This window comes from Danio rerio, chromosome 4 (genome assembly GCF_049306965.1).
Source record: "Danio rerio strain Tuebingen ecotype United States chromosome 4, GRCz12tu, whole genome shotgun sequence".
Taxonomy (NCBI): domain Eukaryota; kingdom Metazoa; phylum Chordata; class Actinopteri; order Cypriniformes; family Danionidae; genus Danio; species Danio rerio.
The window spans coordinates 63,155,536-63,179,860 of NC_133179.1; the positions used below are offsets into that span (position 1 = coordinate 63,155,536).

Genomic DNA, 24,325 nt, shown 5'->3' on the forward strand with positions numbered 1-24,325 from the left:
ATGAACAAAGTGAACAAAGTGTAGTTTTAATAAAGTTTAAGCAGTTTAAGTCAATCAATTTTAAGTATTTGTGAGGCTTACTGCTGCCTAAAGGTTTTCCGGATATCAAAATGACTCCGGAACAGATACGCGCCGGAGGTATTACATGATCCGCAACAGAAACGGGTCCGCAAATGGGTCTGTACTGGAGTCTACTTGCACAGCGCAACGGATCCGGAACGGATAAGAATTCTGTATCCGTTCCGGACCCATTTCAGACGTTACCCGTATCCGCTAATAAAGCTCTTCATCCAGATCCGATCCGGACCCGTTAATAGAGTAGCTCATCCAGCTCGGATCCAATCCAGACCCGCTGATAGAGTAGCTCATCCGGCGCAGATCCGATCCAGACCCGCTGATAGACTAGCTCATCCGGCCCAGATCCAATCTAGACCCGAACCCATTGATGAAGTAGCTTATCTGGATCCAATCCAGACCCATTCATTAGTAGATAATTTGGTGCTGATACCTTGAGTTTCCTAATTCAAAACTAATCTGGGCAAAACTACCTAAAGAAATATCTAAAATCTATAGAACAACATTGCTCAATAAAAGCTTGCATATTTAAAATGTCTGCCTTAATCACTCAAAACTTCTAAATCTAAATGAATGTTTTAGCCAATCACAAGAAAACTATAAAAAGTTAATTAAATGGGTTAAATATAAATCAGTAATTACCTATTTTCAAAGTTGCATTATGTATACACTGACCAAAACAAATAAAACACAATGGAAAAATTGTACCGTTAACTTTTTTTTAAATTTTTTTTTTCATGTAGTAAAATGTTTTTATGAAGTAAGAGTAAAAGGAGAATCAAAACAGAATTCATTATAGACTCTTTGCTGAACAGAATGTTTTGAGTGTTGCTGTTGCAGGTGATAAACGCTGCTCAGGACAGTATGAAGATGTCATGAGTGTTGCAGTTGCACATGATGTAGGTTGCTCAGGACAGGATGGAGATGATGTGAGTGTTGCTGTTGCAGGTGATGAACGCTGTTCAGGAGAGTATGAAGATTAGAATGAATATATAAAATTCAAAAGAAAATGCACCATTAAACCTCCAAATGGCAGTTTGTGGTAGGTTTAAATAATGATATATTAATTAGGTTAAATACTCACAATGCTTTGATTTTTGTATGCAAGTCTTTTGTCTTAATTCACTTTCTGCTTCGTTAAAGCGGTTAAAGCAGTCTTGGTGATGTTGATGCAAATTTGCCAATCTTGATTTAAACCGCTCCTGTTGATTTAAAAATAACAAGATAACAGATTTTGTTTCAACCTTTCAAATAACTTTAAACCATTTAATTACTCTAATCAATAGGGCTGTAACGATACACCAAACCCACGATTCGGTTCGTATCACAATTTTTTTAGATTAAAAAGATTTTTAAAACTATTTTTTATTAAATAACATTTGAAAAATCTTTATAAACTGAACATCAAAAAACAATATTAACTATGCAAATTATTAACAATATAAATAGTAATATATAAAATAAAAAAATAGCCAAAGCTATATCACTTTTGTTTTCTTTGTAACAAAATACTGTTGAAAAACCAAACAGAACTAAACTCCATTGTGTAGATGGTTCAAGCATGTTGAAAATTCTTTTTCAATCAAGTTCTCTTACATAGAAAAACTAAATAAATGGCCACTAGGGATGCTCATTTAGTTAATTTTGCTAACTGACAACCGCCGCTCATTAATCGCTTATTAAGGGTTAACTGGTCAGATTACTATTAATTTTATATTAAACAAATTGACTTGTCTTTTTTGTGTCTGACACATTAAATATTGCATTTTAAAATACTGATTTATTTTTAAATGCTAGCATATTAATAACAGAACAGAACAACAGAGCATTTCCACGCATCTGCAGTGTTTAGCACAGAAGAGCAGAATAATCTAAATAAAATGAATAAAATAAATAGGACTGCCCTAAATTATTTTCAATTAAATAATTAATTTATATTACAAAACGAAAATACTGACTGATTCTTTTTAATAACCGGCATAGGCTTTTTTCCAATCATATGTTTTTTTCTTCCGTCAAATAAAAATAGCTGACTTCCTCAAATTGCCCGCTCCACGGAAAATATGCATTTATTTAATGCCCCGCTGTTATTATTGTAATCACAAAACCTTTTACATTTTTAATATAAATCATTATTTTAAAGAATATGTCTTGCTATATGGTTTCCTCTCTCTCCCTCGCGGTTCAAGTGTGCGCTGCGTGATGAAAAGACAACAACAACGCGCCCATATGTTGACTTTTTGTAAACAGTTTTGTTGTTTAAATATGATATTGCATTAATGTGCATACATGCTTTATAAGCTGTAAAATAAAAAGTAAAGCCTATTTGTTGCGTTTATTACACAGATCCAGGTCAACATCAGTGCTGGTTTAGCATCAACACGTCTGTATCAAACAGCAATATTCTACTTCTATTTTGCTTCTTTGGCAATGTGTCTATAGGCACGGGTTATATGTTATGGTCCCGCAAATTAAATATGCCTTGCAGTTGAACAAGGGGCCGAAAACAAGGCGCACCTCTCTGCCTTTATGTTGACAAGGAAAAAAGAAGTGCGGTCCTCTTATGAAACGACTGAATTAGCTGGTTATCGATTGTGCTAAGGTGTTGTTGTCTGTGTTATTACAATTGTAATATTTAATAATATCGTGATATTCAAGATTTGTACATTCATACAGCTCTGGATAACTTAAAACAGCGATTAGACCTTCAGAGCGGCATTAATGCGTCCTGAAGTAAAGCGAAACGGCTATAAACTCCAGCAAGATAGAGTGATTATATGCAGAGCCATATACCTTTATCTCTAAATAAAGTATAACTATAGAAACTGTGTTCATCTTAACTGAAAGCTTCATCGTGTTTCCTGACCTCACGCATCACTCACCTGTCAGTCAGCACTCCCAAAGGGTCAAACAGAAAGTGCACAGCACGGTTACAGAAAAGTTATAATTCACTTACCTTTAGGCTACTGTTTTACACTGAGGCTTAATGCCTGTGCTTCAAACCACAAGTCAAGTAAACATTAAACAAATAAACAACTTATTTCTCTCAAGAAAACCAAAAAGTTGAAAATTCTTCAGAAACACCATCATGTCAACATTGCAGTGAAAAACGTGACAACTTTCCTTACTCTGTGGAGTCGGGACATCTGGTGAACGCCCATCCCTCTCTGTGCAGCCACATTAACAGTGTAAGCAAAGCATCGTATATGCTGTGAAAATCCGGCCGCTTTGACAGCATTTGCAATGTTTCTGCCGTTGTCTATTGTCAAGCGGGGTTACGTTAATTTTGTTTTTGATATTCCTGACACATTCAGATGGTCCCTTACTAAGAGCTCCGTGCGAGCTCTCCCGGCTAAACGCATATTGCAAGGGCATAAATGGAGCAGTGCTCGTAATGTCGAGTGAAAAAAAATTGTTTCCTCACGTTCTTCTTCAACTAGCTCAACTTTTGCAGGCACGCGTGACGTTATTGGAAAGGTAGTCACGGGGTGTGTCGCGAATCTCCTTTATCACAACGCGACACAGGATCGTAGATTCGCGATTTCGATTTCATATCGTGTATTATTACAGCCCTAGGCGCCATGTCCGAATGATACAGTGACACTGACAAAGCGCTGCATCAGCCTCTTTGCGCCAAAGTTCATGCAGAGTAGCAGTGTCCCTGGCAACCCTAATGGGCACTTTAGACTTCGAGTTTTAAGGCATTTGCGATTAAGGCATTGTCCAAAGCAACTCGGAAAAGCATGTGACCTTCAGATTATAAGACTGACGTGCTGCCTACTGCGCCAACGAGGCAGATTGCAGGAGCTGGGCAGGCTGTGACACACCAGCTTCCATGTCACTGTGCTGCGATGTGGGTCCTAGGAGACAGCTCAGGCCATACAAGCATGTCAGTATGGCAGAGCGGTCTAAGGTGCTGTGTTCCGGTCGCAGTCTCCCTGGAGGCAAGGGTGTGAGTCCCACTTCTGACAAGCCCAACTTTTGGCTATGCGTTTAGGCACACGTCTTTAACTCTCTGGCACGACCTGGCATGTCCGAGTGATACAGTTACACTGACAAAGTGCTGCATCAATCTCTTTGCGCCAAAGTTCATGAAGCGTAGCAGTGTCCCTGGGCACTTTAGACTGCAAGTTTTAAGGTGTTTGCGATCAAAGCATTGTCCACAGCAACTCGTAAAAGCATGTGAACAAAACAATGGTCGAGGACTTTAATGCAAGTGCACTGAAAGGAGATCAAAAGAACTGTCTTAGAATGCCATGTAGTGGAATGTCCTTGGATGCCGTTGATTTTTAAGGCAAGAGGATTTGCAGGACTTTTCGTCAAATCCTTGTACAACGTCAAATAATGGCATTTGACAGATCCACACAGAACGTTAAGTGATTACGTGTCAGGAATGGGAGCATCTTGCCATCATTGCTTCAGATTCAGGAAATGTTCTTGGAACTTCACGCTGCCTGCCCTCCAGAGAAGCTGTAGCATCTTTTGCTCCCGGGTAGCATGAACCGTATTGAAGGGAATAATAAATGCTGCCCAGTCATCTAAGCGCTCCCATGTACCAAAAGTTACCACCCTGCCCTGTGTGAGGCTCGAACTCACGACCGTCAGATTATGAGACTGACGCGCTGCCTACTGCGCCAATGAGGCGGACTGCAGCAGTTTGGCAAGCTGTGACCCACCACCTTCCATTATGCTGTGCTGCGGTGGGGGTCCTAGGAGACAGCTCAGGCCATTCATGCATGTCAGGATGGTTGAGCTGTGTAAGTTGCTGTGTTCAAGTCGCAGTCTCCCCTGGAGGTGTGGTTTCAAATCCCACTTCTGACAAACAAAACCTTTGGCTAAACGTTCAGGCTCAAGTCTTTAAATCTCTGGCGCCATGTCCAAGTGATACAGTAACACTGACAAAGCGCCGGATCAACCTCTTTGCGCCAAAGTTCATGCAGCCTAGTAATGTCCCTGGCAACCCTAATAGGCACTTCAAACTGCAAGTTTTAAGGTGTTTGCGAGTAAGGCATTGTCCACAGAAACTCGGAAAAGCTTGTGAACAAAACAATGGACGAGGGCTTTAATGCAAGTGCACCGAAAGGTGATCAAAAGAACTGTCTTGGAATGCCATGTAGTGGAATGTCCTGGAATGCTTTTGATTTTAAGGCAATATGATTTGCAGGACTTTTCGTCAAATCCTTGTACAACGTCAAGTCATGACATTTGACAGATTCACGCTGACTGTCAAGCAATTACTTGACAGGAATGGGAGCATCTTGCCATCATTGCTTCAGAGTCAGGAAATGTTCTTGGAACTTCACGCTGCCTGCCCTCCAGAGAAGCTGTAGCAACTTTTGCTCCCGGGTAGCATAAACCGCATAGAAGGGAATAATAAACACTGCCCAGTCATCTAAGCGCTCCCATGTACCAAGTTACCACCCTGCCCTGTGTGAGGCTTGAACTCACAACCTTCAGATTATGAGACTGACGCGCTGCCTACTGCGCCAACGAGGCGGACTGCTGGAGTTGGGCAGGATGTGGAACAACAGCTTCCATGTCACGGTGCTGCGGTGTGCGTCCTGGGAGACAGCTCAGGCCAGGTAAGCATGTAAGGATGGCTGAGTGGTCTAAGGCGCTGCGTTCAGGTCGCAGTCTCCCCTGGAGGTGTGGTTTCAAATCCCACTTCTGACAAACCAATCCTTTGGCTAAACGTTCAGGCTCAAGTCTTTAAATCTCTGGCGCCATATCCAAGTAAGTGGTGCTCGCTGCTGAGCCATTTGGGCGAGCTGAGCTCCAGCGAGGGAGAGCTTGAGCTCCTCCTTTTTTGCACTTCTTCAACGAGTGATGTCACTGGGGGTAGGGTTAGGGGTGGGGTTGGTGTACGCATTAAAACAGCTTACAGGAGGAGGAGCGAGAGCTCATGCTCCCCTTTGCTGGAGCTCAATTCTGCTCAAATGGCTCTGCAGCGAGCACCCTCTCTATCCAAGTGACAAAGTGCCGCATCAACCTCTTTGCACCAAAGTTCATGTAGCGTAGTAATGTCCCTGGCAACCCTAATAGGCACTTTAAACTGCAAATTTTAAGTCGTTTGCTATTAAGGCATTGTCCACAGCAACTTGGAAAAGCATGTGAACTAAACAATGGACGAGGGCTGTAATGCAAGTGCACCGAAAGGGGATCGAAAGAACTGTCTAGGAATGCCATGTAGTGGAATGTCCTGGAATGCTGTTGATTTTAAGGCAATATGATTCGCAGGACTTTTCGTCAAATTCTTGTACACATCAAGTCATGACATTTGACAGATTCACGCTGAACGTCAAGCAATTACTTGACAGGAATGGGAGCATCTTGCCATCATTGCTTCAGACTCAGGAAATGTTCTTGGAACTTCACGCCTCCTGCCCTCCAGAGAAGCTGTAGCATTTTTTGCTCCCGGTAAGCATGAACCACATGGAAGTGGATAAAAAACGCCGCCCAGTCATGCAAGCGCTCCCATGTGCCAAAACATACCACCCTGCTCCGTGTGAGGCTCGAACTCACGACCTCGACATTATGAGACTGACGCGCTGCATACTGCGCCAACGAGGCGGACTGCTGGAGCTGGGCAGGATGTGGAACAACAGCTTCCATGGTTCAAATCCCACTTCTGACAATCCCCAACCTTTGGCTATGTATTCAGGCATAAGTCTTTAACTCTCTGGCGCCATGTCTGAGTGATAAAGTAACACTGACAAAGCGCTGCATCAATCTCTTTGTGCCAAAGTCACTGTGCTGTGGTGTGTGTTCTAGGAGACAGCTCAGGCAAAGCAAGCATGTCAGGATGGCTGAGCAGTGTAAGGTGCTGTGTTCTGGTTGAATTCTCCCCTGGTGGTGTGGTTTCAAGTCCCACTTCTGACAAACAAATCCTTTGGCTAAACGTTCAGGCTCAAGTCTTTAAATCTCTGGCGCCATATCCAAGTGACAAAGCGCCACATCAACCTCTTTGCGCCAAAGTTCATGCAACGTAGTAATGTCCCTGGCAACCGTAATAGGCACTTTAAACTGCAAATTTTAAGGCGTTTGCGATTAAGGCATTGTCCACAGCAACTCGGAAAAGCATGTGAACAAAACAATGGACTTGCCCTTTCAGTGCACTTGCTTTAATGCAAGTGCACTTAAAGGGGATCGAAAGAACTGTCTTGGAATGCCATGTAGTGGAATGTCCTGGGATGCTATTGATTTTAAGGCAACATGATTCGCAGGACTTTTCGTCAAATCCTTGTACAACGTCAAGTCATGACATTTGACAGATTCACGCTTAACGTCAAGCAATTACTTGACAGGAATGGGAGCATCTTGCCATCATTGCTTCAGACTCAGGAAATGTTCTTGGAACTGCACGCCTCCTGCCCTCCAGAGAAGCTGTAGCATTTTTTGCTCCCGGTAAGCATGAACCACATGGAAGTGGATAAAAACGCCGCCCAGTCATTTAAGCGCTCCCATGTGCCAAAAGGTACCACCCTGCCCCGTGTGAGGCTCGAACTCACGACCTTCAGATTATGAGACTGACGCGCTGCCTACTGCGCCAACGAGGCGGACTGCTGGATTTGGGCAGGATGTGGAACAACAGCTTCCATGTCACGGTGCTGCGGTGTGTGTCCTGGGAGACAGCTCTGGCTAGGTAAGCATGTCAGGATGGCTGAGTGGTCTAAGGCGCTGCATTCAGGTAGCAGTCTCCCCTCGAGGTGTGGTTTCAAATTCCACTTCTGACAAATAAAACCTTTGGCTAAATGTTAAGGCTCAAGTCTTTAAATCTCTGGCGCCATATCCATGTGACAAAGCGCCGCATCAACCTCTTTGCGCCAAAGTTCTTGCAGCGTAGTAATGTCCCTTGCAACCCTAATAGGCACTTTAAACTGCAAATTTTAAGGCGTTTGCGATTAAGGCATTGTCCACAGCAACTCGGAAAAGCATGTGAACAAAACAATGGACGAGGGCTTTAATGCAAGTGCACCGAAAAGGGATCGAAAGAACTGTCGTGGAATGCCATGTAGTGGAATGTCCTGGGATGCTATTGATTTTAAGGCAATATGATTCGCAGGACTTTTCGTCAAATCCTTGTACAATGTCATGTCATGACATTTGACTGATTCACGCTGAACGTCAAGCAATTACTTGACAGGAATGGGAGCATCTTGCCATCATTGCTTCAGACTCAGGAAATGTTCTTGGTACTTCATGCCTCCTTCCCTCCAGAGAAGCTGTAGCATTTTTTGCTCCCGGTAAGCATGAACCACATGGAAGTGGATAAAAACGCCGCCCAGTCATGTAAGCGCTCCTGTGTGCCAAAAGGTACCACCCTGCCCCGTGTGAGGCTCGAACTCACGACCTTCAGATTATGAGACTGACGCGCTGCCTACTGCGCCAACGAGGCGGACTGCTGGAGTTGGGCAGGATGTGGAACAACAGCTTCCATGTCACGGTGCTGCGGTGTGCGTCCTGGGAGACAGCTCAAGCCAGGTAAGCATGTCAGGATGGCCGAGTGGTCTAAGGTGCTGCGTTCAGGTCGCAGTCTCCCCTTGAGGTGTGGTTTCAAATCCCACTTCTGACAAACCAATCCTTTGGCTAAACGTTCAGGCTCAAGTCTTTAAATCTCTGGCGCCATATCCAAGCAAGTGGTGCACGCTGCAGAGCCATTTGGGCGAGCTGAGCTCCAGCGAGGGAGAGCTTGAGCTCCTCCTTTTTTGCACTTCTTCAACGAGTGATGTCACTGGGGGTAGGGTTAGGGGTGGGGTTGGTGTACGCATTAAAACAGCTTACAGGAGGAGGAGCGAGAGCTCATGCTCCCCTTTGCTGGAGCTCAGCTCTGCTCAAATGGCTCTGCAGCAAACACCCTCTCTATCCAAGTGACAAAGTGCCGCATCAACCTCTTTGCGCCAAAGTTCATGCAGCGTAGTAATGTCCCTGGCAACCCTAATAGGCACTTTAAACTGCAAATTTTAAGTCGTTTGCTATTAAGGCATTGTCCACAGCAACTTGGAAAAGCATGTGAACTAAACAATGGACAAGGGCTGTAATGCAAGTGCACCGAAAGGGGATCGAAAGAACTGTCTAGGAATGCCATGTAGTGGAATGTCCTGGAATGCTGTTGATTTTAAGGCAATATGATTCGCAGGACTTTTCGTCAAATTCTTGTACAACGTCAAGTCATGACATTTGACAGATTCACGCTGAACGTCAAGCAATTACTTGACAGGAATGGGAGCATCTTGCCATCATTGCTTCAGACTCAGGAAATGTTCTTGGAACTTCACGCCTCCTGCCCTCCAGAGAAGCTGTAGCATTTTTTGCTCCCGGTAAGCATGAACCACATGGAAGTGGATAAAAAACGCCGCCAAGTCATGCAAGCGCTCCCATGTGCCAAAACATACCACCCTGCTTCGTGTGAGGCTCGAACTCACGACCTCGACATTATGAGACTGACGTGCTGCATACTGCGCCAACGAGGCGGACTGCTGGAGCTGGGCAGGATGTGGAACAACAGCTTCCATGGTTCAAATCCCACTTCTGACAATCCCCAACCTTTGGCTATGTATTCAGGCGTAAGTCTTTAACTCTCTGGCGCCATGTCTGAGTGATAAAGTAACACTGACAAAGCGCTGCATCAATCTTTTTGTGCCAAAGTCACTGTGCTGTGGTGTGTGTTCTAGGAGACAGCTCAGGCAAAGCAAGCATGTCAGGATGGCTGAGCAGTGTAAGGTGCTGTGTTCTGGTTGCATTCTCCCCTGGTGGTGCGGTTTCAAGTCCCACTTCTGACAAACAAAACCTTTGGCTAAACGTTCAGGCTCAAGTCTTTAAATCTCTGGCGCCATATCCAAGCAAGTGGTGCTCGCTGCAGAGCCATTTGGGCAAGCTGAGCTACAGCGAGGGACAGCTTGAGCTCCTCCTTTTTTGCACTTCTTCAACGAGTGATGTCACTGGGGGTAGGGTTAGGGGTGGGGTTGGTGTACGCATTAAAACAGCTTACAGGAGGAGGAGCGAGAGCTCATGCTCCCCTTTGCTGGAGCTCAGCTCTGCTCAAATGGCTCTGCAGCGAGCACCCTCTCTATCCAAGTGACAGTGCCGCATCAACCTCTTTGCGCCAAAGTTCATGCAGCGTAGTAATGTCCCTGGCAACCCTAATAGGCACTTTAAACTGCAAATTTTAAGGCGTTTGCGATTAAGGCATTGTCCATAGCAACTTGGAAAAGCATGTGAACTAAACAATGGACAAGGGCTTTAATGCAAGTGCACCGAAAGGGGATCGAAAGAACATTTACATTTACATTTAGTCATTTAGCAGACGCTTTTATCCAAAGCGACTTACAAATGAGGACAAGGAAGCAATTTACACAACCAAGAGCAACAATGAATAAGTACTAAAGGCAAGTTTCAGGTCTGTAAAGTCTAAGAAGGGAAGTGTTAGTAGTTTTTTTTTTTTTTTTTTTTTTTTTTTTTTTTTTTTTTTTTTTTTGTGTACAATTAGTGTGATATTCAAAGAGGCAATTGCAGCTTAGGAAGTGAAGTGGAGACTAAATAGTTGAGTTTTTAGTCGTTTCTTGAAAATAGCGAGTGACTCTGCTGTTCTGATGCAGTTAGGGAGTTCATTCCACCAACTGGGCAGATTGAGCGTGAGCGTTCGCGAAAGTGATTTTTTCCCTCTTTGGGATGGAACCACGAGGCGACGTTCATTCACAGAACGCAAGTTTCTGGAGGGCACATAGATCTGCAGAAGTGAGTGCAGATAAGAAGGTGCTAGGCCAGAAGTCACTTTGTAGGCAAACATCAGAGTTTTGAATTTGATGCGAGCAGCAACTGGCAGCCAGTGCAAACGGACTAGCAGCGGAGTGACATGTGCTCGTTTAGGTTCATTGAAGACAACTCGTGCTGCTGCATTCTGGAGCAGTTGAAGAGGCTTGATAGAGTTAGCTGGAAGCCCAGCTAGTAGAGAGTTGCAGTAATCCAGTTTGGAGAGAACAAGAGCTTGAACAAGGAGTTGAGCTGCATGTTCAGATAAGAAGGGTCGGATCTTTCTGATGTTATAGAGTGCAAATCTGCACGATCGAGCAGTTCTAGAAATGTGGTCAGAGAAGTTTAGTTGGTCATCAATCGTTACTCCAAGGCTTTTCACCATTTTGGATGCAGTAATGGTTGCCCCATCCATCTGGATTGAAAAGTTATGGTGTAGAGTCGGGTTGGCAGAAACTACAAGCATTTCCGTTTTTGCGAGGTTCAGCTGAAGATGATGATCTTTCATCCAGTGTGAAATATCCAACAGGCAGGCTGAGATACGAGCTGGAACCGAGGGATCATCAGGATGAAAAGAGAGGTATAGCTGGGTGTCATCAGCATAGCAGTGGTAGGAGAATCCATGTCTCTGGATGACTGGTCCTAGAGATGATGTGTAGATGGAGAAGAGAAGTGGCCCAAGAACAGAGCCTTGAGGTACCCCAGTGTTTAGATGCTGTAGGTTGGACACCTCTCCCCTCCAAGACACCCTGAATGACCTGTCAGAGAGGTAAGATCTAAACCATTGTATAACAGTGCCCGCAACGCCCAGTGACTCAAGCGTAGATAGCAGGATCTGGTGGTTGACAGTGTCAAAAGCAGCTGACAAGTCCAGCAAAATGAGGACTGATGATTTAGAGTCTGCTTTAGCCAGTCTGAGATCCTCCACGACCGAGAGCAGGGCAGTCTCAGTTGAGTGGCCTTTCTTAAAGCCGGATTGCTTGTTGTCCATGAGATTGTTTTGAGTAAGAAAGTCCAGGACTTGATTGAACACTACTTTCTCCAGAATCTTGGCCATGAATGGAAGCAGGGATACTGGTCTGTAGTTTTCAAGTAGCGTATGGTCCAGGTTGGGTTTCTTTAGCAGTGGGGTTACCCTAGCCTGCTTAAATGTAGTGGGGAATAAACCAGAGTCAAGAGATGTGTTAATTATGTGAGTCAGTGTTGGTATGACTGCAGGAGAGATGGCTTGCAAGAGATGAGAGGGAATGGGATCGAGTGGACAGGTGGTTGCATGGCTAGATAGCACAAGTTTGGACACCTCAGACTCAGAGAGCTGAGAAAAGGAGGTGAGTGTGTGTGGTGTTGGTGTTGTATCTTGCGTGTTTGTTGTAGGTGCAGCAAATTGAGCACTGATTTTTGCAGTTTTGGTGCAGAAGAATGTAGCAAAGTCATCAGTAGTAAGTGTGGAGGATGCGGGTGGAGGAGGAGGATAGAGGAGGGAGGAAAATGTTTTAAAAAGTAGGCGAGGATTAGTGGCATTGTTGATTTTCAGACGGTAATACGTCTGCTTTGCAGAAGTAACCTCAGCTGAGAAAGAGGACAGAAGAGTTTGGTATGTTAAGAGATGTGCAGGATTTTTAGTTTTCCGCCAAATTCTCTCTGCAGCCCGAAGTTTTGAGCGATGCTTACGGAGAGCATCCGAGAGCCAGGGTGCAGGAGGACTGGCACGGGCTGGCCTGGATGCAAGAGGACATAATCGGTCTAGACATGATGCTAGTGTGGAGCAGAGTGTATTAGTGGCACTGTTCGAATCAAGTGCAGTGAGTTTGCGAGATGGAGGAAGAGAGTCTGAAACAATGGTGGATAGTCTATTGGGTGAGAGAGATCGTAGGTTTCTGCGAAAGGTAACCAGTGTTGGAGTGTGTGGCGGCTCAGGAGTAATGTGGATATTGAGAGACAGAAGGAAATGATCAGATATTTGTAGTGGAGTTACTATTGTTTGATCAGTGAAGCAGTGTCGTGTGTAAATAAGGTCTAGCTGATTACCTGATTTGTGGGTAGCAGAAGTAGGTGCTCTTTTTAGGTCAAAAGAGGCAAGCAGAGTCTGAAAGTCTGCAGCTTGCGGTTTGTCAACGTAAATGTTGAAGTCACCTAGCACCAATAAGGGAGTGGCAAAATTAGAAAAAGATGAGAGAAGAACATCCAGTTCATCTAGGAAGTGACCTAATTTACCTGGTGGGCGGTAGATGACAACCACATTTATGTAGAAGGGGTGGATAATGGTGACTGCATGGAATTCAAAGGAGCTGATTGTTGGCAGGGACGGTATCAGAGTAAATTTCCATTCTTTGGAAATTAGTAGTCCAGTCCCACCCCCTCTCCCTGTCTGACGAGGAGTGTGGGAAAAAGAGAAATTAGAACTGTCTTGGAATGCCATTGTTTTGTTCACATGCTTTTCCGAGTTGCTGTGGACAATGCCTTAATCGCAAACGCCTTAAAATTTGCATTTTAGAGTGCCTATTAGGGTTGCCAGGGACATTACTACGCTGCATGAACTTTGGCGCAAAGAGGTTGATGCGGCACTTTGTCACTTGGATAGAGAGACAAAGGAATGACTTGGAATGCCAATGTAGTGGAATGTCCTGGAATGCTGTTGATTTTAAGGTAATATGATTCGCAGGACTTTTCGTCAAATCCTTGTACAACGTCAAGTCATGACATTTGACAGATTCACGCTGAACGTCAAGCAATTACTTGACAGGAATGGGAGCATCTTGCCATCATTGCTTCAGACTCAGGAAATGTTCTTGGAACTGCACGCCTCCTGCCCTCCAGAAAAGCTGTAGCATTTTTTGCTCCCGGTAAGCATGAACCACATGGAAGTGGATAAAAACGCCGCCCAGTCATGTAAGCGCTCTCGTGTGCCAAAAGGTACCACCCTGCCCCGTGTGAGGCTCAAACTCACAACCTTCAAATTATGAGACTGACGCGCTGCATACTGCGCCAACGAGGCGGACTGTTGCCGTTGGGCAGGATGTGGAACAACAGCTTCCATGTCACAGTGCTGCAGTGTGCGTCCTGGGAGACAGCTCAGGCCAGGTAAGCATGTCAGGATGTCCGAGTGGTCTAAGGCGCTGCGTTCAGGTCGCAGTCTACCCTGGAGGTGTGGTTTCAGATGCCACTTTTGACAAACAAATCTTTTGGCTAAACGTTCAGGCTCAAGTCTTTAAATCTCTGGCGCCATATCCAAGCAAGTGGTGCACGCTGCAGAGCCATTTGGGGGAGCTTGAGCTCCTCCTTTTTTGCACTTCTTCTACGAGTGATGTCACTGGGGGTAGGGTTAGGGGTGGGGTTGGTGTGTGTACGCATTAAAACAGCTTACAGGAGGAGGTGTGAGAGCTCATGCTCCCCTTTGCTGGAGCTCAGCTCTGCTCAAATGGCTCTGCAGCGAGCACCCTCTCTATCCAAGTGACAAAGTGCCGCATCAACCTCTTTGCGCCAAAGTTCATGCAGCGTAGTAATGTCCCTGGCAACCCTAATAGGCACTCTAAAATGCAAATTTTAAGGCGTTTGCGATTAAGGCATTGTCCACAGCAACTCGGAAAAGCATGTGAACAAAACAATGGTCGAGGGTTTCAATGCAAGTGCACTGAAAGGAGATCAAAATAACTGTTTTGGAATGTCCTGGTATGCTGTTGATTTTAAGGCAATAGGATTTGCAGGACTTTTCGTCAAATCCTTGTATAACGTCAAGTCATGACATTTGACAGATCCACACCGAACGTTAAGCGATTACGTGTCAGGAATGGGAGCATCTTGCCATCATTGCTTCAGACTCAGGAAATGTTCTTGGAACCTTACGCTGCCTGCCCTCCAGAGAAGCTGTAGCATCTTTTGCTCCCGGGTAGTTTAAACCGCACGGAAAGGACTAAAAATCGCTGCCCAGTGATCTAAGCGCTCCGAAGTGCCAAAAGATACCACCCTGCCCTGTGTGAGGCTCGAACTCACGACCTTCAGATTATGAGACTGACGCGCTGCCTACTGCGCCAACGAGGCAGACTGCAGCAGCTTGGAAAACTGTGACACACGACGTTCCATTTCACTGTGCTGCGGTGTGGGTCCTAGGAGACAGCTCAGGCCATGCATGCATGTGAGGATGGCTGAGCGGTGTAAGGCGCTGTGTTCAGGTTGCAGTTTCCCCTGGAGGCTTGGTGTCAAATCCCCCTTCTGACAAACCAAATCTTTGGCTATACGTTTAGGCTCAAGTCTTTAACTCTCTGGCGCCATGTCCAAGTGATACAGTAACACTGACAAAGCGCCGCATCAACCTCTTTGCTCCAAAGTTCATGCAGCGTAGCAGTGTACCTGGGAAGCTTAATGGGCACTTTAGATTGCAAGTTGTATGGTGTTTGCGATTAAGGCATTGTCCACAGCAACTCGGGAAAACATGTGAACAAAACAATGGACGAGGGCTTTAAAGCAAATGCACCGAAAAGGGATCGAAAGAACTGTCGTGGAATGCCATGTAGTGGAATGTCCTGGGATGCTATTGATTTTAAGGCAACATGATTCGCAGGACTTTTCGTCAAATCCTTGTACAACGTCAAGTCATGACATTTGACAGATCCAGACCGAACGTCAAGCGATTACTTGTCAGGTATGGGAGCATCTTGCCATCATTGCTTCAGACTCAGGAAATGTTCTTGGAACTTCACGCCGCCTGCCCTCCAGAAAAGCTGTAGCATCTTTTGCTCCCAGGAAGCATGAACCGCATTGAAGGTAATAATAAATAACGCCCAGTCATCTAAGCGATCCCGTGTACCAAAAGTTACCACGCTGCCCCGCGTGAGGCTCAAACTCACAACCTTCAGATTATGAGACTGATGCGCTGCCTACTGTGCCAACAAGGCAGACTGCAGCAGCTTGGCAAGCTGTGACACACCAGCTTCCATTTCACTGTGCTGCGGCGTGGGTCCTAGGAGACAGCTCAGGCCATGCAAGCAAGTCAGGATGGCTAAGCGGTGTAAGGCGCTGCGTTCAAGCTGAGGAACAATCATCCAACAAAGAAGGGGAAGAAGGAAAGAATAGGGTGAAGGAAGAAGAGGGGGGGAAAAACGAAGGTAAGGTGCATTCTTAGCTTCCCAGACACGCCTTCCTTGACCTGCTTTACGTCATGCATTAGGGATACTGTTCTGTGTTAAAACTGCGCATTTTGAGTTACATTGATTTCTATTGCAGGTGCTCACCAACACGGGGGTTCGAATCCAGCTAAAGACGCTTTATTGTTATTTGTTTCTTATTACTCAATAAACTAACAATTTGAATGTATAATGCTCCAAGGTAAATAAAATATGCCTAAGCACTTTGTTATTGTGTTTTTAAATATTCTTTCATGAAATATAAAGCATACTAACTTAAATGTGTTTTTATTTAGTAGTTGTTGTAGCATTGTTATGCTTCTGGTTATTATTGTTCTGTATTTTGACGTACAAACGTATAGAAGTGTCATAGAGCTACAGTGTTTATGGAATTAAAAGTCAAGGAGAAGTCAGTTATTTATATATGCATTATTTATCTAACAATTGTCAACAGAACAGTATTAAATATATAGAGTAGAAAATATAAAAATAATAAATTAGTTATTAACAATACAATATTACCAATATAAATAAACAATATATGTAAAATGTTCAATACAAACAGAAACCAACGAAAAATGGACATAAAAATCAAGGACCAGTCATTTATAAATGAAATATTTATATAACATTGGTCAACAAAACAGTAATGAAGTTATATTATGAAGTTGAATAAGTTAAATTTTAACAGAATAAATACAAAATTAACAAATAAAATAAAATGCTACCCCCTACTGTACAAAAGGTGTGAAAAGAAGCAGGTCTCTAGCAACACCTTAACTTTTTTATTGCTTTTTGTTCTTTTCTCTCTTATGTTTAGAACTTTGAATGAACTTTGAGCACCCTGAACACTTGAAACACTGAAATTGTCATTTCTTTTGATTTTTAATAAAAAAAAAAGTACCATTGACAATTGCGGTGAAATCTTTGATGCCACTGGTGGAGTAGACGGGGGCTGGGACTGGGCCTTAAGTTGTCTCGTCTCCATCACATCTTGAGCAGGTACAGTAGGGGCAGACTATTGCACCAGAGGCAGTACTCTGCTAAAAATAATCACAAAAATACATATAATCATGGAGAAGGAAAGATATTGTAGTAAATATTAATAAACACATATTGATTCATAAATGTCCATTTTGAGTGTGAAAACCACATGTGCATTTCAGCACACCTCCTCTGCCCACGAGATTGCAATGGGCATTTCTCAATCTGAAAAAATCATGAAAAATATAATAAATAATTTTACACAATACAAAAAACTTTTATAACTAAACAAGAATTTTAACTTAATGACTCCCTTAATAAAGCACACAATAGCTTTGTAAATTAATTTAACACAGTTTTTAGAATGTGTGTAATATTTATCTAATATGTAATTGTACAGTTTGTATCTCCAAAAATGAAAAGAAAAAGATAGAGGTAAAGTTGGTTTTATATTCGCACATTCGTTCATTTAGCAGCCTCTATATTGTTTACCATATTACTTTGATTATTCGATCGGAATTAGCATGCAAGTATGATTTGAAAACAACATTAACACTATCTAATTCACTGTGAACCATGCTGTACTTTTATAATCACTAATCATTGTCTGCTAATATGATTTTCCTATTTAGAATTTGCAAAGAATATTTTTCTGAAATGATATTATTAAGGAGAATGTCTGAATATCCGAATATAAAACCAACTTTACCTCTAGAAGAAAAAGAATGAGGAACTGGACAGGAACATTTCAGGCCTTAAAACCACATGCTGTATTGTACACTCATAATCCATTCTCCCACCTTTTCAAATCTCTCTCATAAACGGTCAAACTTTAGTAAATTATTCAATGTAAATCTCAAAATACATGCAAATTTTAAACACATTATTGTTTAAAAACAAGTATGACATGTTTTACACAAATACTGTACTAAACGTACTGAAGCCTAACAAGTTAACGTTACTCTGTTAAGCAAATTTCAACAAACAATATATCATGTAAACGAAATACACACCCTTTGATAAATCTCATGCCACTTTTTTTGCAGAGGAGCTGGCCTGTTCCTGTTGCCCTCATTTGATGGCCAAACTCCTGTTCTGGCAAACTTTTTCAGACATGAAATCCAGCCAGCGTCTGACATGGCTTTATGGGATTTTCCAGACATTTTTTCTCCTAGAAATTAAACGGTTTTAGATTAAAGTATCCAAATTTGAAATACAACACACTAAAACATTAATACGAGCATTTATGTAGATTTTCTTACCTTTTTTTAAGAAATCACTATTGAAAAAAATCCTGTACTTTAAACAAAACGATACTGTGCTCTGTCGAATTATGCTGACTGTCGAAAATCACTGAAGGTCAATTAACTTTTTTGACCTCTGACCCGCCCCCAGAGGAGCGGGTCATTCTTTCGTGTACCTTCGGCTCAGTTCAGAAAATTGATTGACATCTGATTAACCTTTTTGACTGCACACCTAGCGGTGAATCTTTGAATGGTCCCTTCCCTGGCTTTAACATTGTCTCGACTGATTGGTCAAATGTTGAAATTGTTGAGAATTCCGGTCCGCGATTGGCTGCAAATGTTGAGACGCTGCAATGTGGTTGGTTACAATGTTGGAGAGAATCGCTCTGATTGGCTCTCATCTTCAACATTTGTGAAATATTGATGGACAATCCTTCGGCAGCTGGCATTGCTAATCCATTGTGCTCTGCACGCATGGGTTCGATTGCCATCCTCGTCGTTCAAATGCTCTGACATTTGAGAGAGCTTGGTGCTTCTGTGGAACTGGTTTTACTCTCTTAGCATTTTGAAGGATGTTGTTGCAAAATTTAATGTCATCTTTACCAAAAATAGCAGCAAATACATACAGAAATGCCATAGTCCAGCCCCCATCAGGAAAGTGAGTACATACATGATGAGATGGCCGAGACCATCGAATCCCATTCTTGTCGTTCATATGCTCTGTCTTTCATATGGCAAAACTGAAAGTCATCTTACCGACAATAGTTGCAGAATCATACATATACAAATATGTGTCAAAGCCCGGACTCCACCAGAGAAGGAAAAGTGTAGGAGTCCATCTATTAGCCCAATGACGAAACTAACAGCATGGTCGAAGGTTAATGCATGTAAGCCTTTTCTAGTGCTTCTGAAAAGAATTTTATTATTTATTATAATTTATTTTTATTAGTTTTTTAGCTCCGAATTCAATCTGACTCCAATTTAAATGATCCTAAAATTTAGATTATATTTCTAATTGTAAGAACGGATCACATTCATCATTTATGATTTAATTTAGAGTTTTGATATTTTCTGAGGTCCGATATTCTAAATTGTACGTTCATTAGGGACCAACATCGCTCAGAGTTCCACGCCCCGGGTTTGCGCTTCTTCTCACGGACAATATGTCGACACTCTGAAAATAGTCAGAGGATGCAGGATTAACTATATTTGAATAAGCTGGTCGCATTAACTCTTACCTAATCTTAAAAAAACAGATCCTTAGCCAAGCCCATACAACTTGCTACTTCCAGTGGTTGAATGACTAAAAGGTCTACATGTTTTCGGCACGCTATGGCTAACAATAATCAAATCCGCCTATTAATCAATTCAATTATGCCATACTATAAAGGTAATGAAGACTCCTCGTAATCTACTGGATACAATGAAATCGCAAAACTTTAGAATTAATCAAAACTTAACATTTTATTTGTCAGGTAGAATTGTATTTTGCCAATTACATAATAAATCATCAGGAAGCCAATTCAGAGATGAGATTGTACCAATACAACATCCATTAATCAAAGATAAATCAAAGAGTTAGAGATGCATACCTGACCAGAGAAATACATTGCAGCATAAGTCTCAATAAGTCTCAGAGATGCTGCAATGGGGTGTCTTTTTACAAGATCTCCCTCCGTCCTAAAGCACATCTTACCTTATATACTCAAGTCAAAACAAACAGCCATAAATTCAAGACAATAGAAGTGTCACAGAAACCCTGGCCTGGTGACTTTGAGGACTTAACCATCTATGAGGAGGGATAGCATCTTATCAAGATCTTATAGAAGTCAAAAACCAAATCAACATATACCAGTAAAATATTACTGTAAAATTAAGACCACTTTACCAATCACACAGAGACATTTAAAATGATACCAAACATGAATATAATGCTGCAAGATACACCATGTTAAAACCTTGAACATTTTATGTGAAATGTGCTCTGATCAGCAAGTCGCTTAAAGGTGAAAAAGGGGGGCTTGGGGTGAAAGTAAAGGATGCATTCCTGCATTCTTCCCTGCTGTAGTGTAGCTCTGTTTCTCCAGTCTGTGTTTTCATTGTCAGCTGTGATTTGAATAGAACAGTGGAACAGTTGGTTTCTTCATCACTTCTCTTGTCTAATGAAATTTCATAACAGTTCTCAGGGTCTGATTTTTTGGATCCTTACAGAATAGTGCGACAAATAGAGTTAATTGCTTGCCATTATTAGACTTACTGTCTTTTTTTAGTCTCTGTGTGCAAAAACGTCTTGCATCCTTTTCAGCGATGGCGCTGTGGCTTAGTTGGTCAAAGCGCCTGTCTAGTAAACAGGAGATCCTGGGTTTAAATCCCAGCAGTGCCTAATCTACAGGTGCCAGGGTTGCTTTTTGTTAAGAGTAACGAGTGTTTACGCAGCGGGATGTTTAGCAGTCGGTTTCTTAACAAAACTCAAATCCTTAAGAATGCTGCTCGTTCAAGAGGGCTTTGGACGTGGGCTTTATATAGCAGAGTTTGGTAATGCCTAACCAATTGGACTTTAATATTTCAAGTCCAGACATTCCCACATGCAGCGCTACCGTTGTTAGTTTTTTTTATTTTTTGGAATTAAACAATTGGCCCCTTTCACCATTGTTTGGCACTGTGGCTTAGTTGGTCAAAGCGCCTGTCTAGTAAACAGGAGATCCTGGGTTTGAATCCCAGCAGTGCCTTGTCCGCAGTTGGCTGTTCTTTCATGGGCCAGAGAGTACTAAAAAGTGCTTTCTGTCCAACAGTTCTAGAGGAAGCAGAGCACTTGGGCTCTGTGGCGCAATGGATAGCGCATTGGACTTCTAGGTTGTGAGCTGAGCCATTCAAAGGTTGTGGGTTAGAGTCCCACCAGAGTTGCAAGCTTTGCTCTTTTTCTTCACTGACTTAAGGTGTGGTGCGTTTCTAACATTTTAGGCATCTGTCCATCCCGTTTTGCTTCTTTCATTCATTGCGCAGTGCAGGCTCAGATACTAGGGGTACTCTACAATAAAGCCGATGACTTATTTGAGCTGTTTTAAATAAGGGAGATTAGAAAACACTGTAGGGCCTAGTGAGCTTGAGGAATGACTCAAAGGCAACCTGTGGTTTTGGGGAAAAATAACTGCCACCTATTGTTGAGATCAAGCCTTTTGGATTTGTTGTACAAGAGCCTCTTTAATGCATGTGCAAAGTAACTGAGTAGAAAGCATAGTAAATTATGCTTCCCCCCCACTGTCTTAGATGAAACTGCGTTTGGAAGTATCGTATCCAGAGGTTTTTTCTTTTAGTGTTAAGACTAAGTTGGCCAGAGCACCTGTCTTGGGAACAGCAGGTGCTAGGTTCAAATCCAAACTGCACCTTTCCCTCAGATTATGGGAGAGTGGCTTTCTGATCTGAAACTCTTTCAATGGCCGATAGCATATGTTTGTCCTGATTTCCATTTTCCGAGCTGACTCTGGGTTTGGATGTAATGAAACTGGAGGTTCCAAAAAACACTTAACACATGATTAAGGATAGATTAAATAAAAATAAATTCACACATTTTTTGCTTTGATCTTGAACAGAGGCCAGGTTACCGGTCAGGTTTGAGACATGATCATCCAGACTCTAAAAAACCACGTCCTTCTTGTCAGCATTTTCTACATCCTGAAATGCTTTTTTTTAGTTGTGTATTATTTTTTTCTTCTTCGATTTTTGTTATCAGGCAAATGTCTCTTGGGGTGAATTTTTGTGGCGCTGTGGCTTAGCTGCTCAAAGCGCCTGTCTTGTAAACAGGAGATCCTGGGTTCAAATCCCAGCAGTGCCTAATGTACAGTTGCTAAGGTTGCTTTTTGTTAAGAGTAACGAGTGTTTACGCAGCGGGATGTTTAGCAGTCGGTTTCTTAACAAAACTCAAATCCTTAAGAACGCTGCTCGTTCAAGAGGGCTTTGGACAATGGCTTTATAAAGCATAGTGTGGTAATGCCTAACCAATTGGACTTTAATATTTCAAGTCCAGACATTCACACATGCAGCGCTGCCGTTGTCAGGTTTTTTTTCTTTTTTCGAATTAATCAACTAGCCCCTGTCAAGGACGCTTGGCGCCATGGATTAGTTGGTCAAAGCACCTGTCAGTAAACAGGAGATCCTGGGTTCGAATCCCAGCAGTGCGTTGTCGGCAATTGGCTGTTCTTTCATGGGCCAGAGAGTACTAAAAAGTGCTTTCTGTGCAACAGTGCTAGAGGCAGCAGAGCACTCAGGCTCTGTGGTGCAATGGATAGCGCATTGGACTTCTAGGCTGTGAGCTGAACCATTCAAAGGTTGTGGGTTTGAGTCCCACCAGAGTCGCAAGCTTGCCTCTTTTTCTTCACTGACTTAAGGTGTGGTGTGTTTCTAACATTTTAGGCATCTGTCCATCCCGTTTTGCTTCTTTCTTTCATTGCGCAGTGCAGGCTCAGATACTAGGGGTACTCTACAATGAAGCTGATGACTTAATTGAGCTGTTTTAAATAAGGGAGATTAGAAAACGGTGTAGGGCCTAGTGGGCTTAAGGAATGACTCGAAGGCAACTTGTGGTTTTGGGGAAAAGTAACTGCCACCTATTGTTGAGATCAAGCCTTTTGGATTTGTCGTACAAGAGCCTCTTTATGCATGTGCAAAGTAACTGAGTAGAAAGCATAGTAAATTTTGCTTCCCTCCCACTGTCTTAGATGAAACTGCGTTTGGAAGTATCGTAGCAAGAGGTTTTTTCTTTTAGTGTTAAGACTAAGTTGGCCAGAGCACCTGTCTTGGGAACAGCAGGTGCTAGGTTCAAATCCAAACTGCACCTTTCCCTCAGATTATGGGAGAGTGGCTTTCTGATCTGAAACTCTTTCAATGTCCGATAGCATATGTTTGTCCTGATTTCCATTTTTCGAGCTGACTCTGGGTTTGGATGTAATGAAACTGGAGGTTCCAAAAAACACTTAACACATGATTAAGGATAGATTAAATAAAAATAAATTCACACATTTTTTGCTTTGATCTTGAACAGAGGCCAGGTTACCGGTCAGGTTTGAGACATGATCATCCAGACTCTAAAAGACCACGTCCGTCTTGTCAGCATTTTCTGCATCCTGACATGCTGGTTTTTGTTGTGTATTATTTTTTCTTCTTCGATTTTTGTTATCGGGCAAATGTCTCTTACTATGAATTTTTGTGGTGCTGTGGCTTAGCTGGTCAAAGCGCCTGTCTTGTAAATGGGAGATCATGGGCTCAAATCCCAGCTGTGCCTTAGTGCAGGAGGTGCGTGTGCTTGTTTTATAGAGCTTACCGGAATGAATTATAAAATTGTATAGCTTTGAGGCGTAATGAATAGTGCGACAAATAGAGTTAAACAATTTCTTTGCTTGCCATTTTTAGACTCGCTGTGTATTTTTAGTCTATGTGTGCAAAAACCTCTTGCCTTCTTTTCAGCTGTGGCTTAGTTGGTCAAAGCGTCTGTCTTGTTAACAGGAGATCCTGGGTTCAAATCCCAGCAGAGCCTAATGTACAGGTGGCTTTTGTTAAGAGTGCATGCAGCGCTACAGTTGTTAGTTATTTTTTCTTTTTTGATTAAAAAAATTAGCCCTTGTCAAGGTCGTTTGGCACTGTAGCTTAGTTGGTCAAAGTGCCTGTCTTGTAAACAGGAGACCCTGGAATCAAGTTCCAGCAAAAGTGCAAAAGTGACTATCAGCTATTGTTGAGATCAAGCCTTTTGGATTTGTTGTACAAGAGCCTCTTTATGCACACACATACACACACACACACACACACACACATACTTGTTTTTGTGCCCCATGGGGACTTGTGACTAGAAGGTTAACTATGGGTACAACAATTTCTAAATACAATTAAGCCATAATTTTAACTCATATGTGTCCAGGGGATTTTTTTATCATAAAAACAATCATTTTTTATCAAGAATTCTGAAGTTTAAAAAAATGAATTTTTGTCAGGTTTTTCTATTCTTGTGGGGACGTCGCTATTTTGTCTTACCACAAGGAACCACCAGGTGTCAATATGACATACCAGTATATTATCATATTTTTATAATAAGTCACTGTAAGACTACAAATTACATTTAGACAACTATTAAAGAGTTATTTATAAGGGAAAATTGTGTGCATT

The 24,325-nt window shown here is 42.6% G+C and overlaps 2 protein-coding genes, 1 long non-coding RNA gene and 10 other non-coding genes across 14 annotated transcripts in view; 7 read left to right on the forward strand and 6 right to left on the reverse strand.

The window, feature by feature from the left end:
• LOC137489764 (uncharacterized) overlaps positions 1-24,325 on the forward strand; it is a 173,995-nt gene that overhangs the window by 120,690 nt on the left and 28,980 nt on the right. The window lies entirely within an intron of this gene.
• LOC141381888 (uncharacterized) lies at positions 6-19,451 on the reverse strand. The gene is made up of 4 exons (XR_012402780.1): positions 17,942-19,451; positions 16,849-17,153; positions 1,160-1,277; positions 6-1,033 (listed from the first exon to the last, which is right to left on the reverse strand). It is a non-coding gene; the product is annotated as an uncharacterized lncRNA (long non-coding RNA).
• trnam-cau (transfer RNA methionine (anticodon CAU)) lies at positions 5,499-5,571 on the reverse strand. The gene has a single exon. It is a non-coding gene; the product is annotated as a tRNA-Met (tRNA).
• trnam-cau (transfer RNA methionine (anticodon CAU)) lies at positions 7,559-7,631 on the reverse strand. The gene has a single exon. It is a non-coding gene; the product is annotated as a tRNA-Met (tRNA).
• On the reverse strand, positions 8,398-8,470 carry trnam-cau (transfer RNA methionine (anticodon CAU)). Its single transcript has one exon. It is a non-coding gene; the product is annotated as a tRNA-Met (tRNA).
• Positions 10,502-13,293, reverse strand: LOC141381796 (uncharacterized). Its single transcript, XM_073948329.1, has 2 exons — positions 13,039-13,293; positions 10,502-12,957 (listed from the first exon to the last, which is right to left on the reverse strand). Exons 1-2 carry the CDS (start codon positions 13,241-13,243, stop codon positions 10,589-10,591), a joined length of 2,574 nt encoding a protein of 857 aa, XP_073804430.1. The 5' UTR covers positions 13,244-13,293; the 3' UTR covers positions 10,502-10,588.
• On the reverse strand, positions 14,790-14,862 carry trnam-cau (transfer RNA methionine (anticodon CAU)). The gene has a single exon. It is a non-coding gene; the product is annotated as a tRNA-Met (tRNA).
• Positions 20,482-20,555, forward strand: trnat-agu (transfer RNA threonine (anticodon AGU)). Its single transcript has one exon. It is a non-coding gene; the product is annotated as a tRNA-Thr (tRNA).
• trnat-agu (transfer RNA threonine (anticodon AGU)) lies at positions 20,828-20,901 on the forward strand. Its single transcript has one exon. It is a non-coding gene; the product is annotated as a tRNA-Thr (tRNA).
• Positions 20,988-21,076, forward strand: trnar-ucu (transfer RNA arginine (anticodon UCU)). Its single transcript is given in 2 exon segments — positions 20,988-21,024; positions 21,041-21,076. It is a non-coding gene; the product is annotated as a tRNA-Arg (tRNA).
• trnat-ugu (transfer RNA threonine (anticodon UGU)) lies at positions 21,931-22,004 on the forward strand. The gene has a single exon. It is a non-coding gene; the product is annotated as a tRNA-Thr (tRNA).
• Positions 22,437-22,525, forward strand: trnar-ucu (transfer RNA arginine (anticodon UCU)). Its single transcript is given in 2 exon segments — positions 22,437-22,473; positions 22,490-22,525. It is a non-coding gene; the product is annotated as a tRNA-Arg (tRNA).
• trnat-ugu (transfer RNA threonine (anticodon UGU)) lies at positions 23,632-23,702 on the forward strand. The gene has a single exon. It is a non-coding gene; the product is annotated as a tRNA-Thr (tRNA).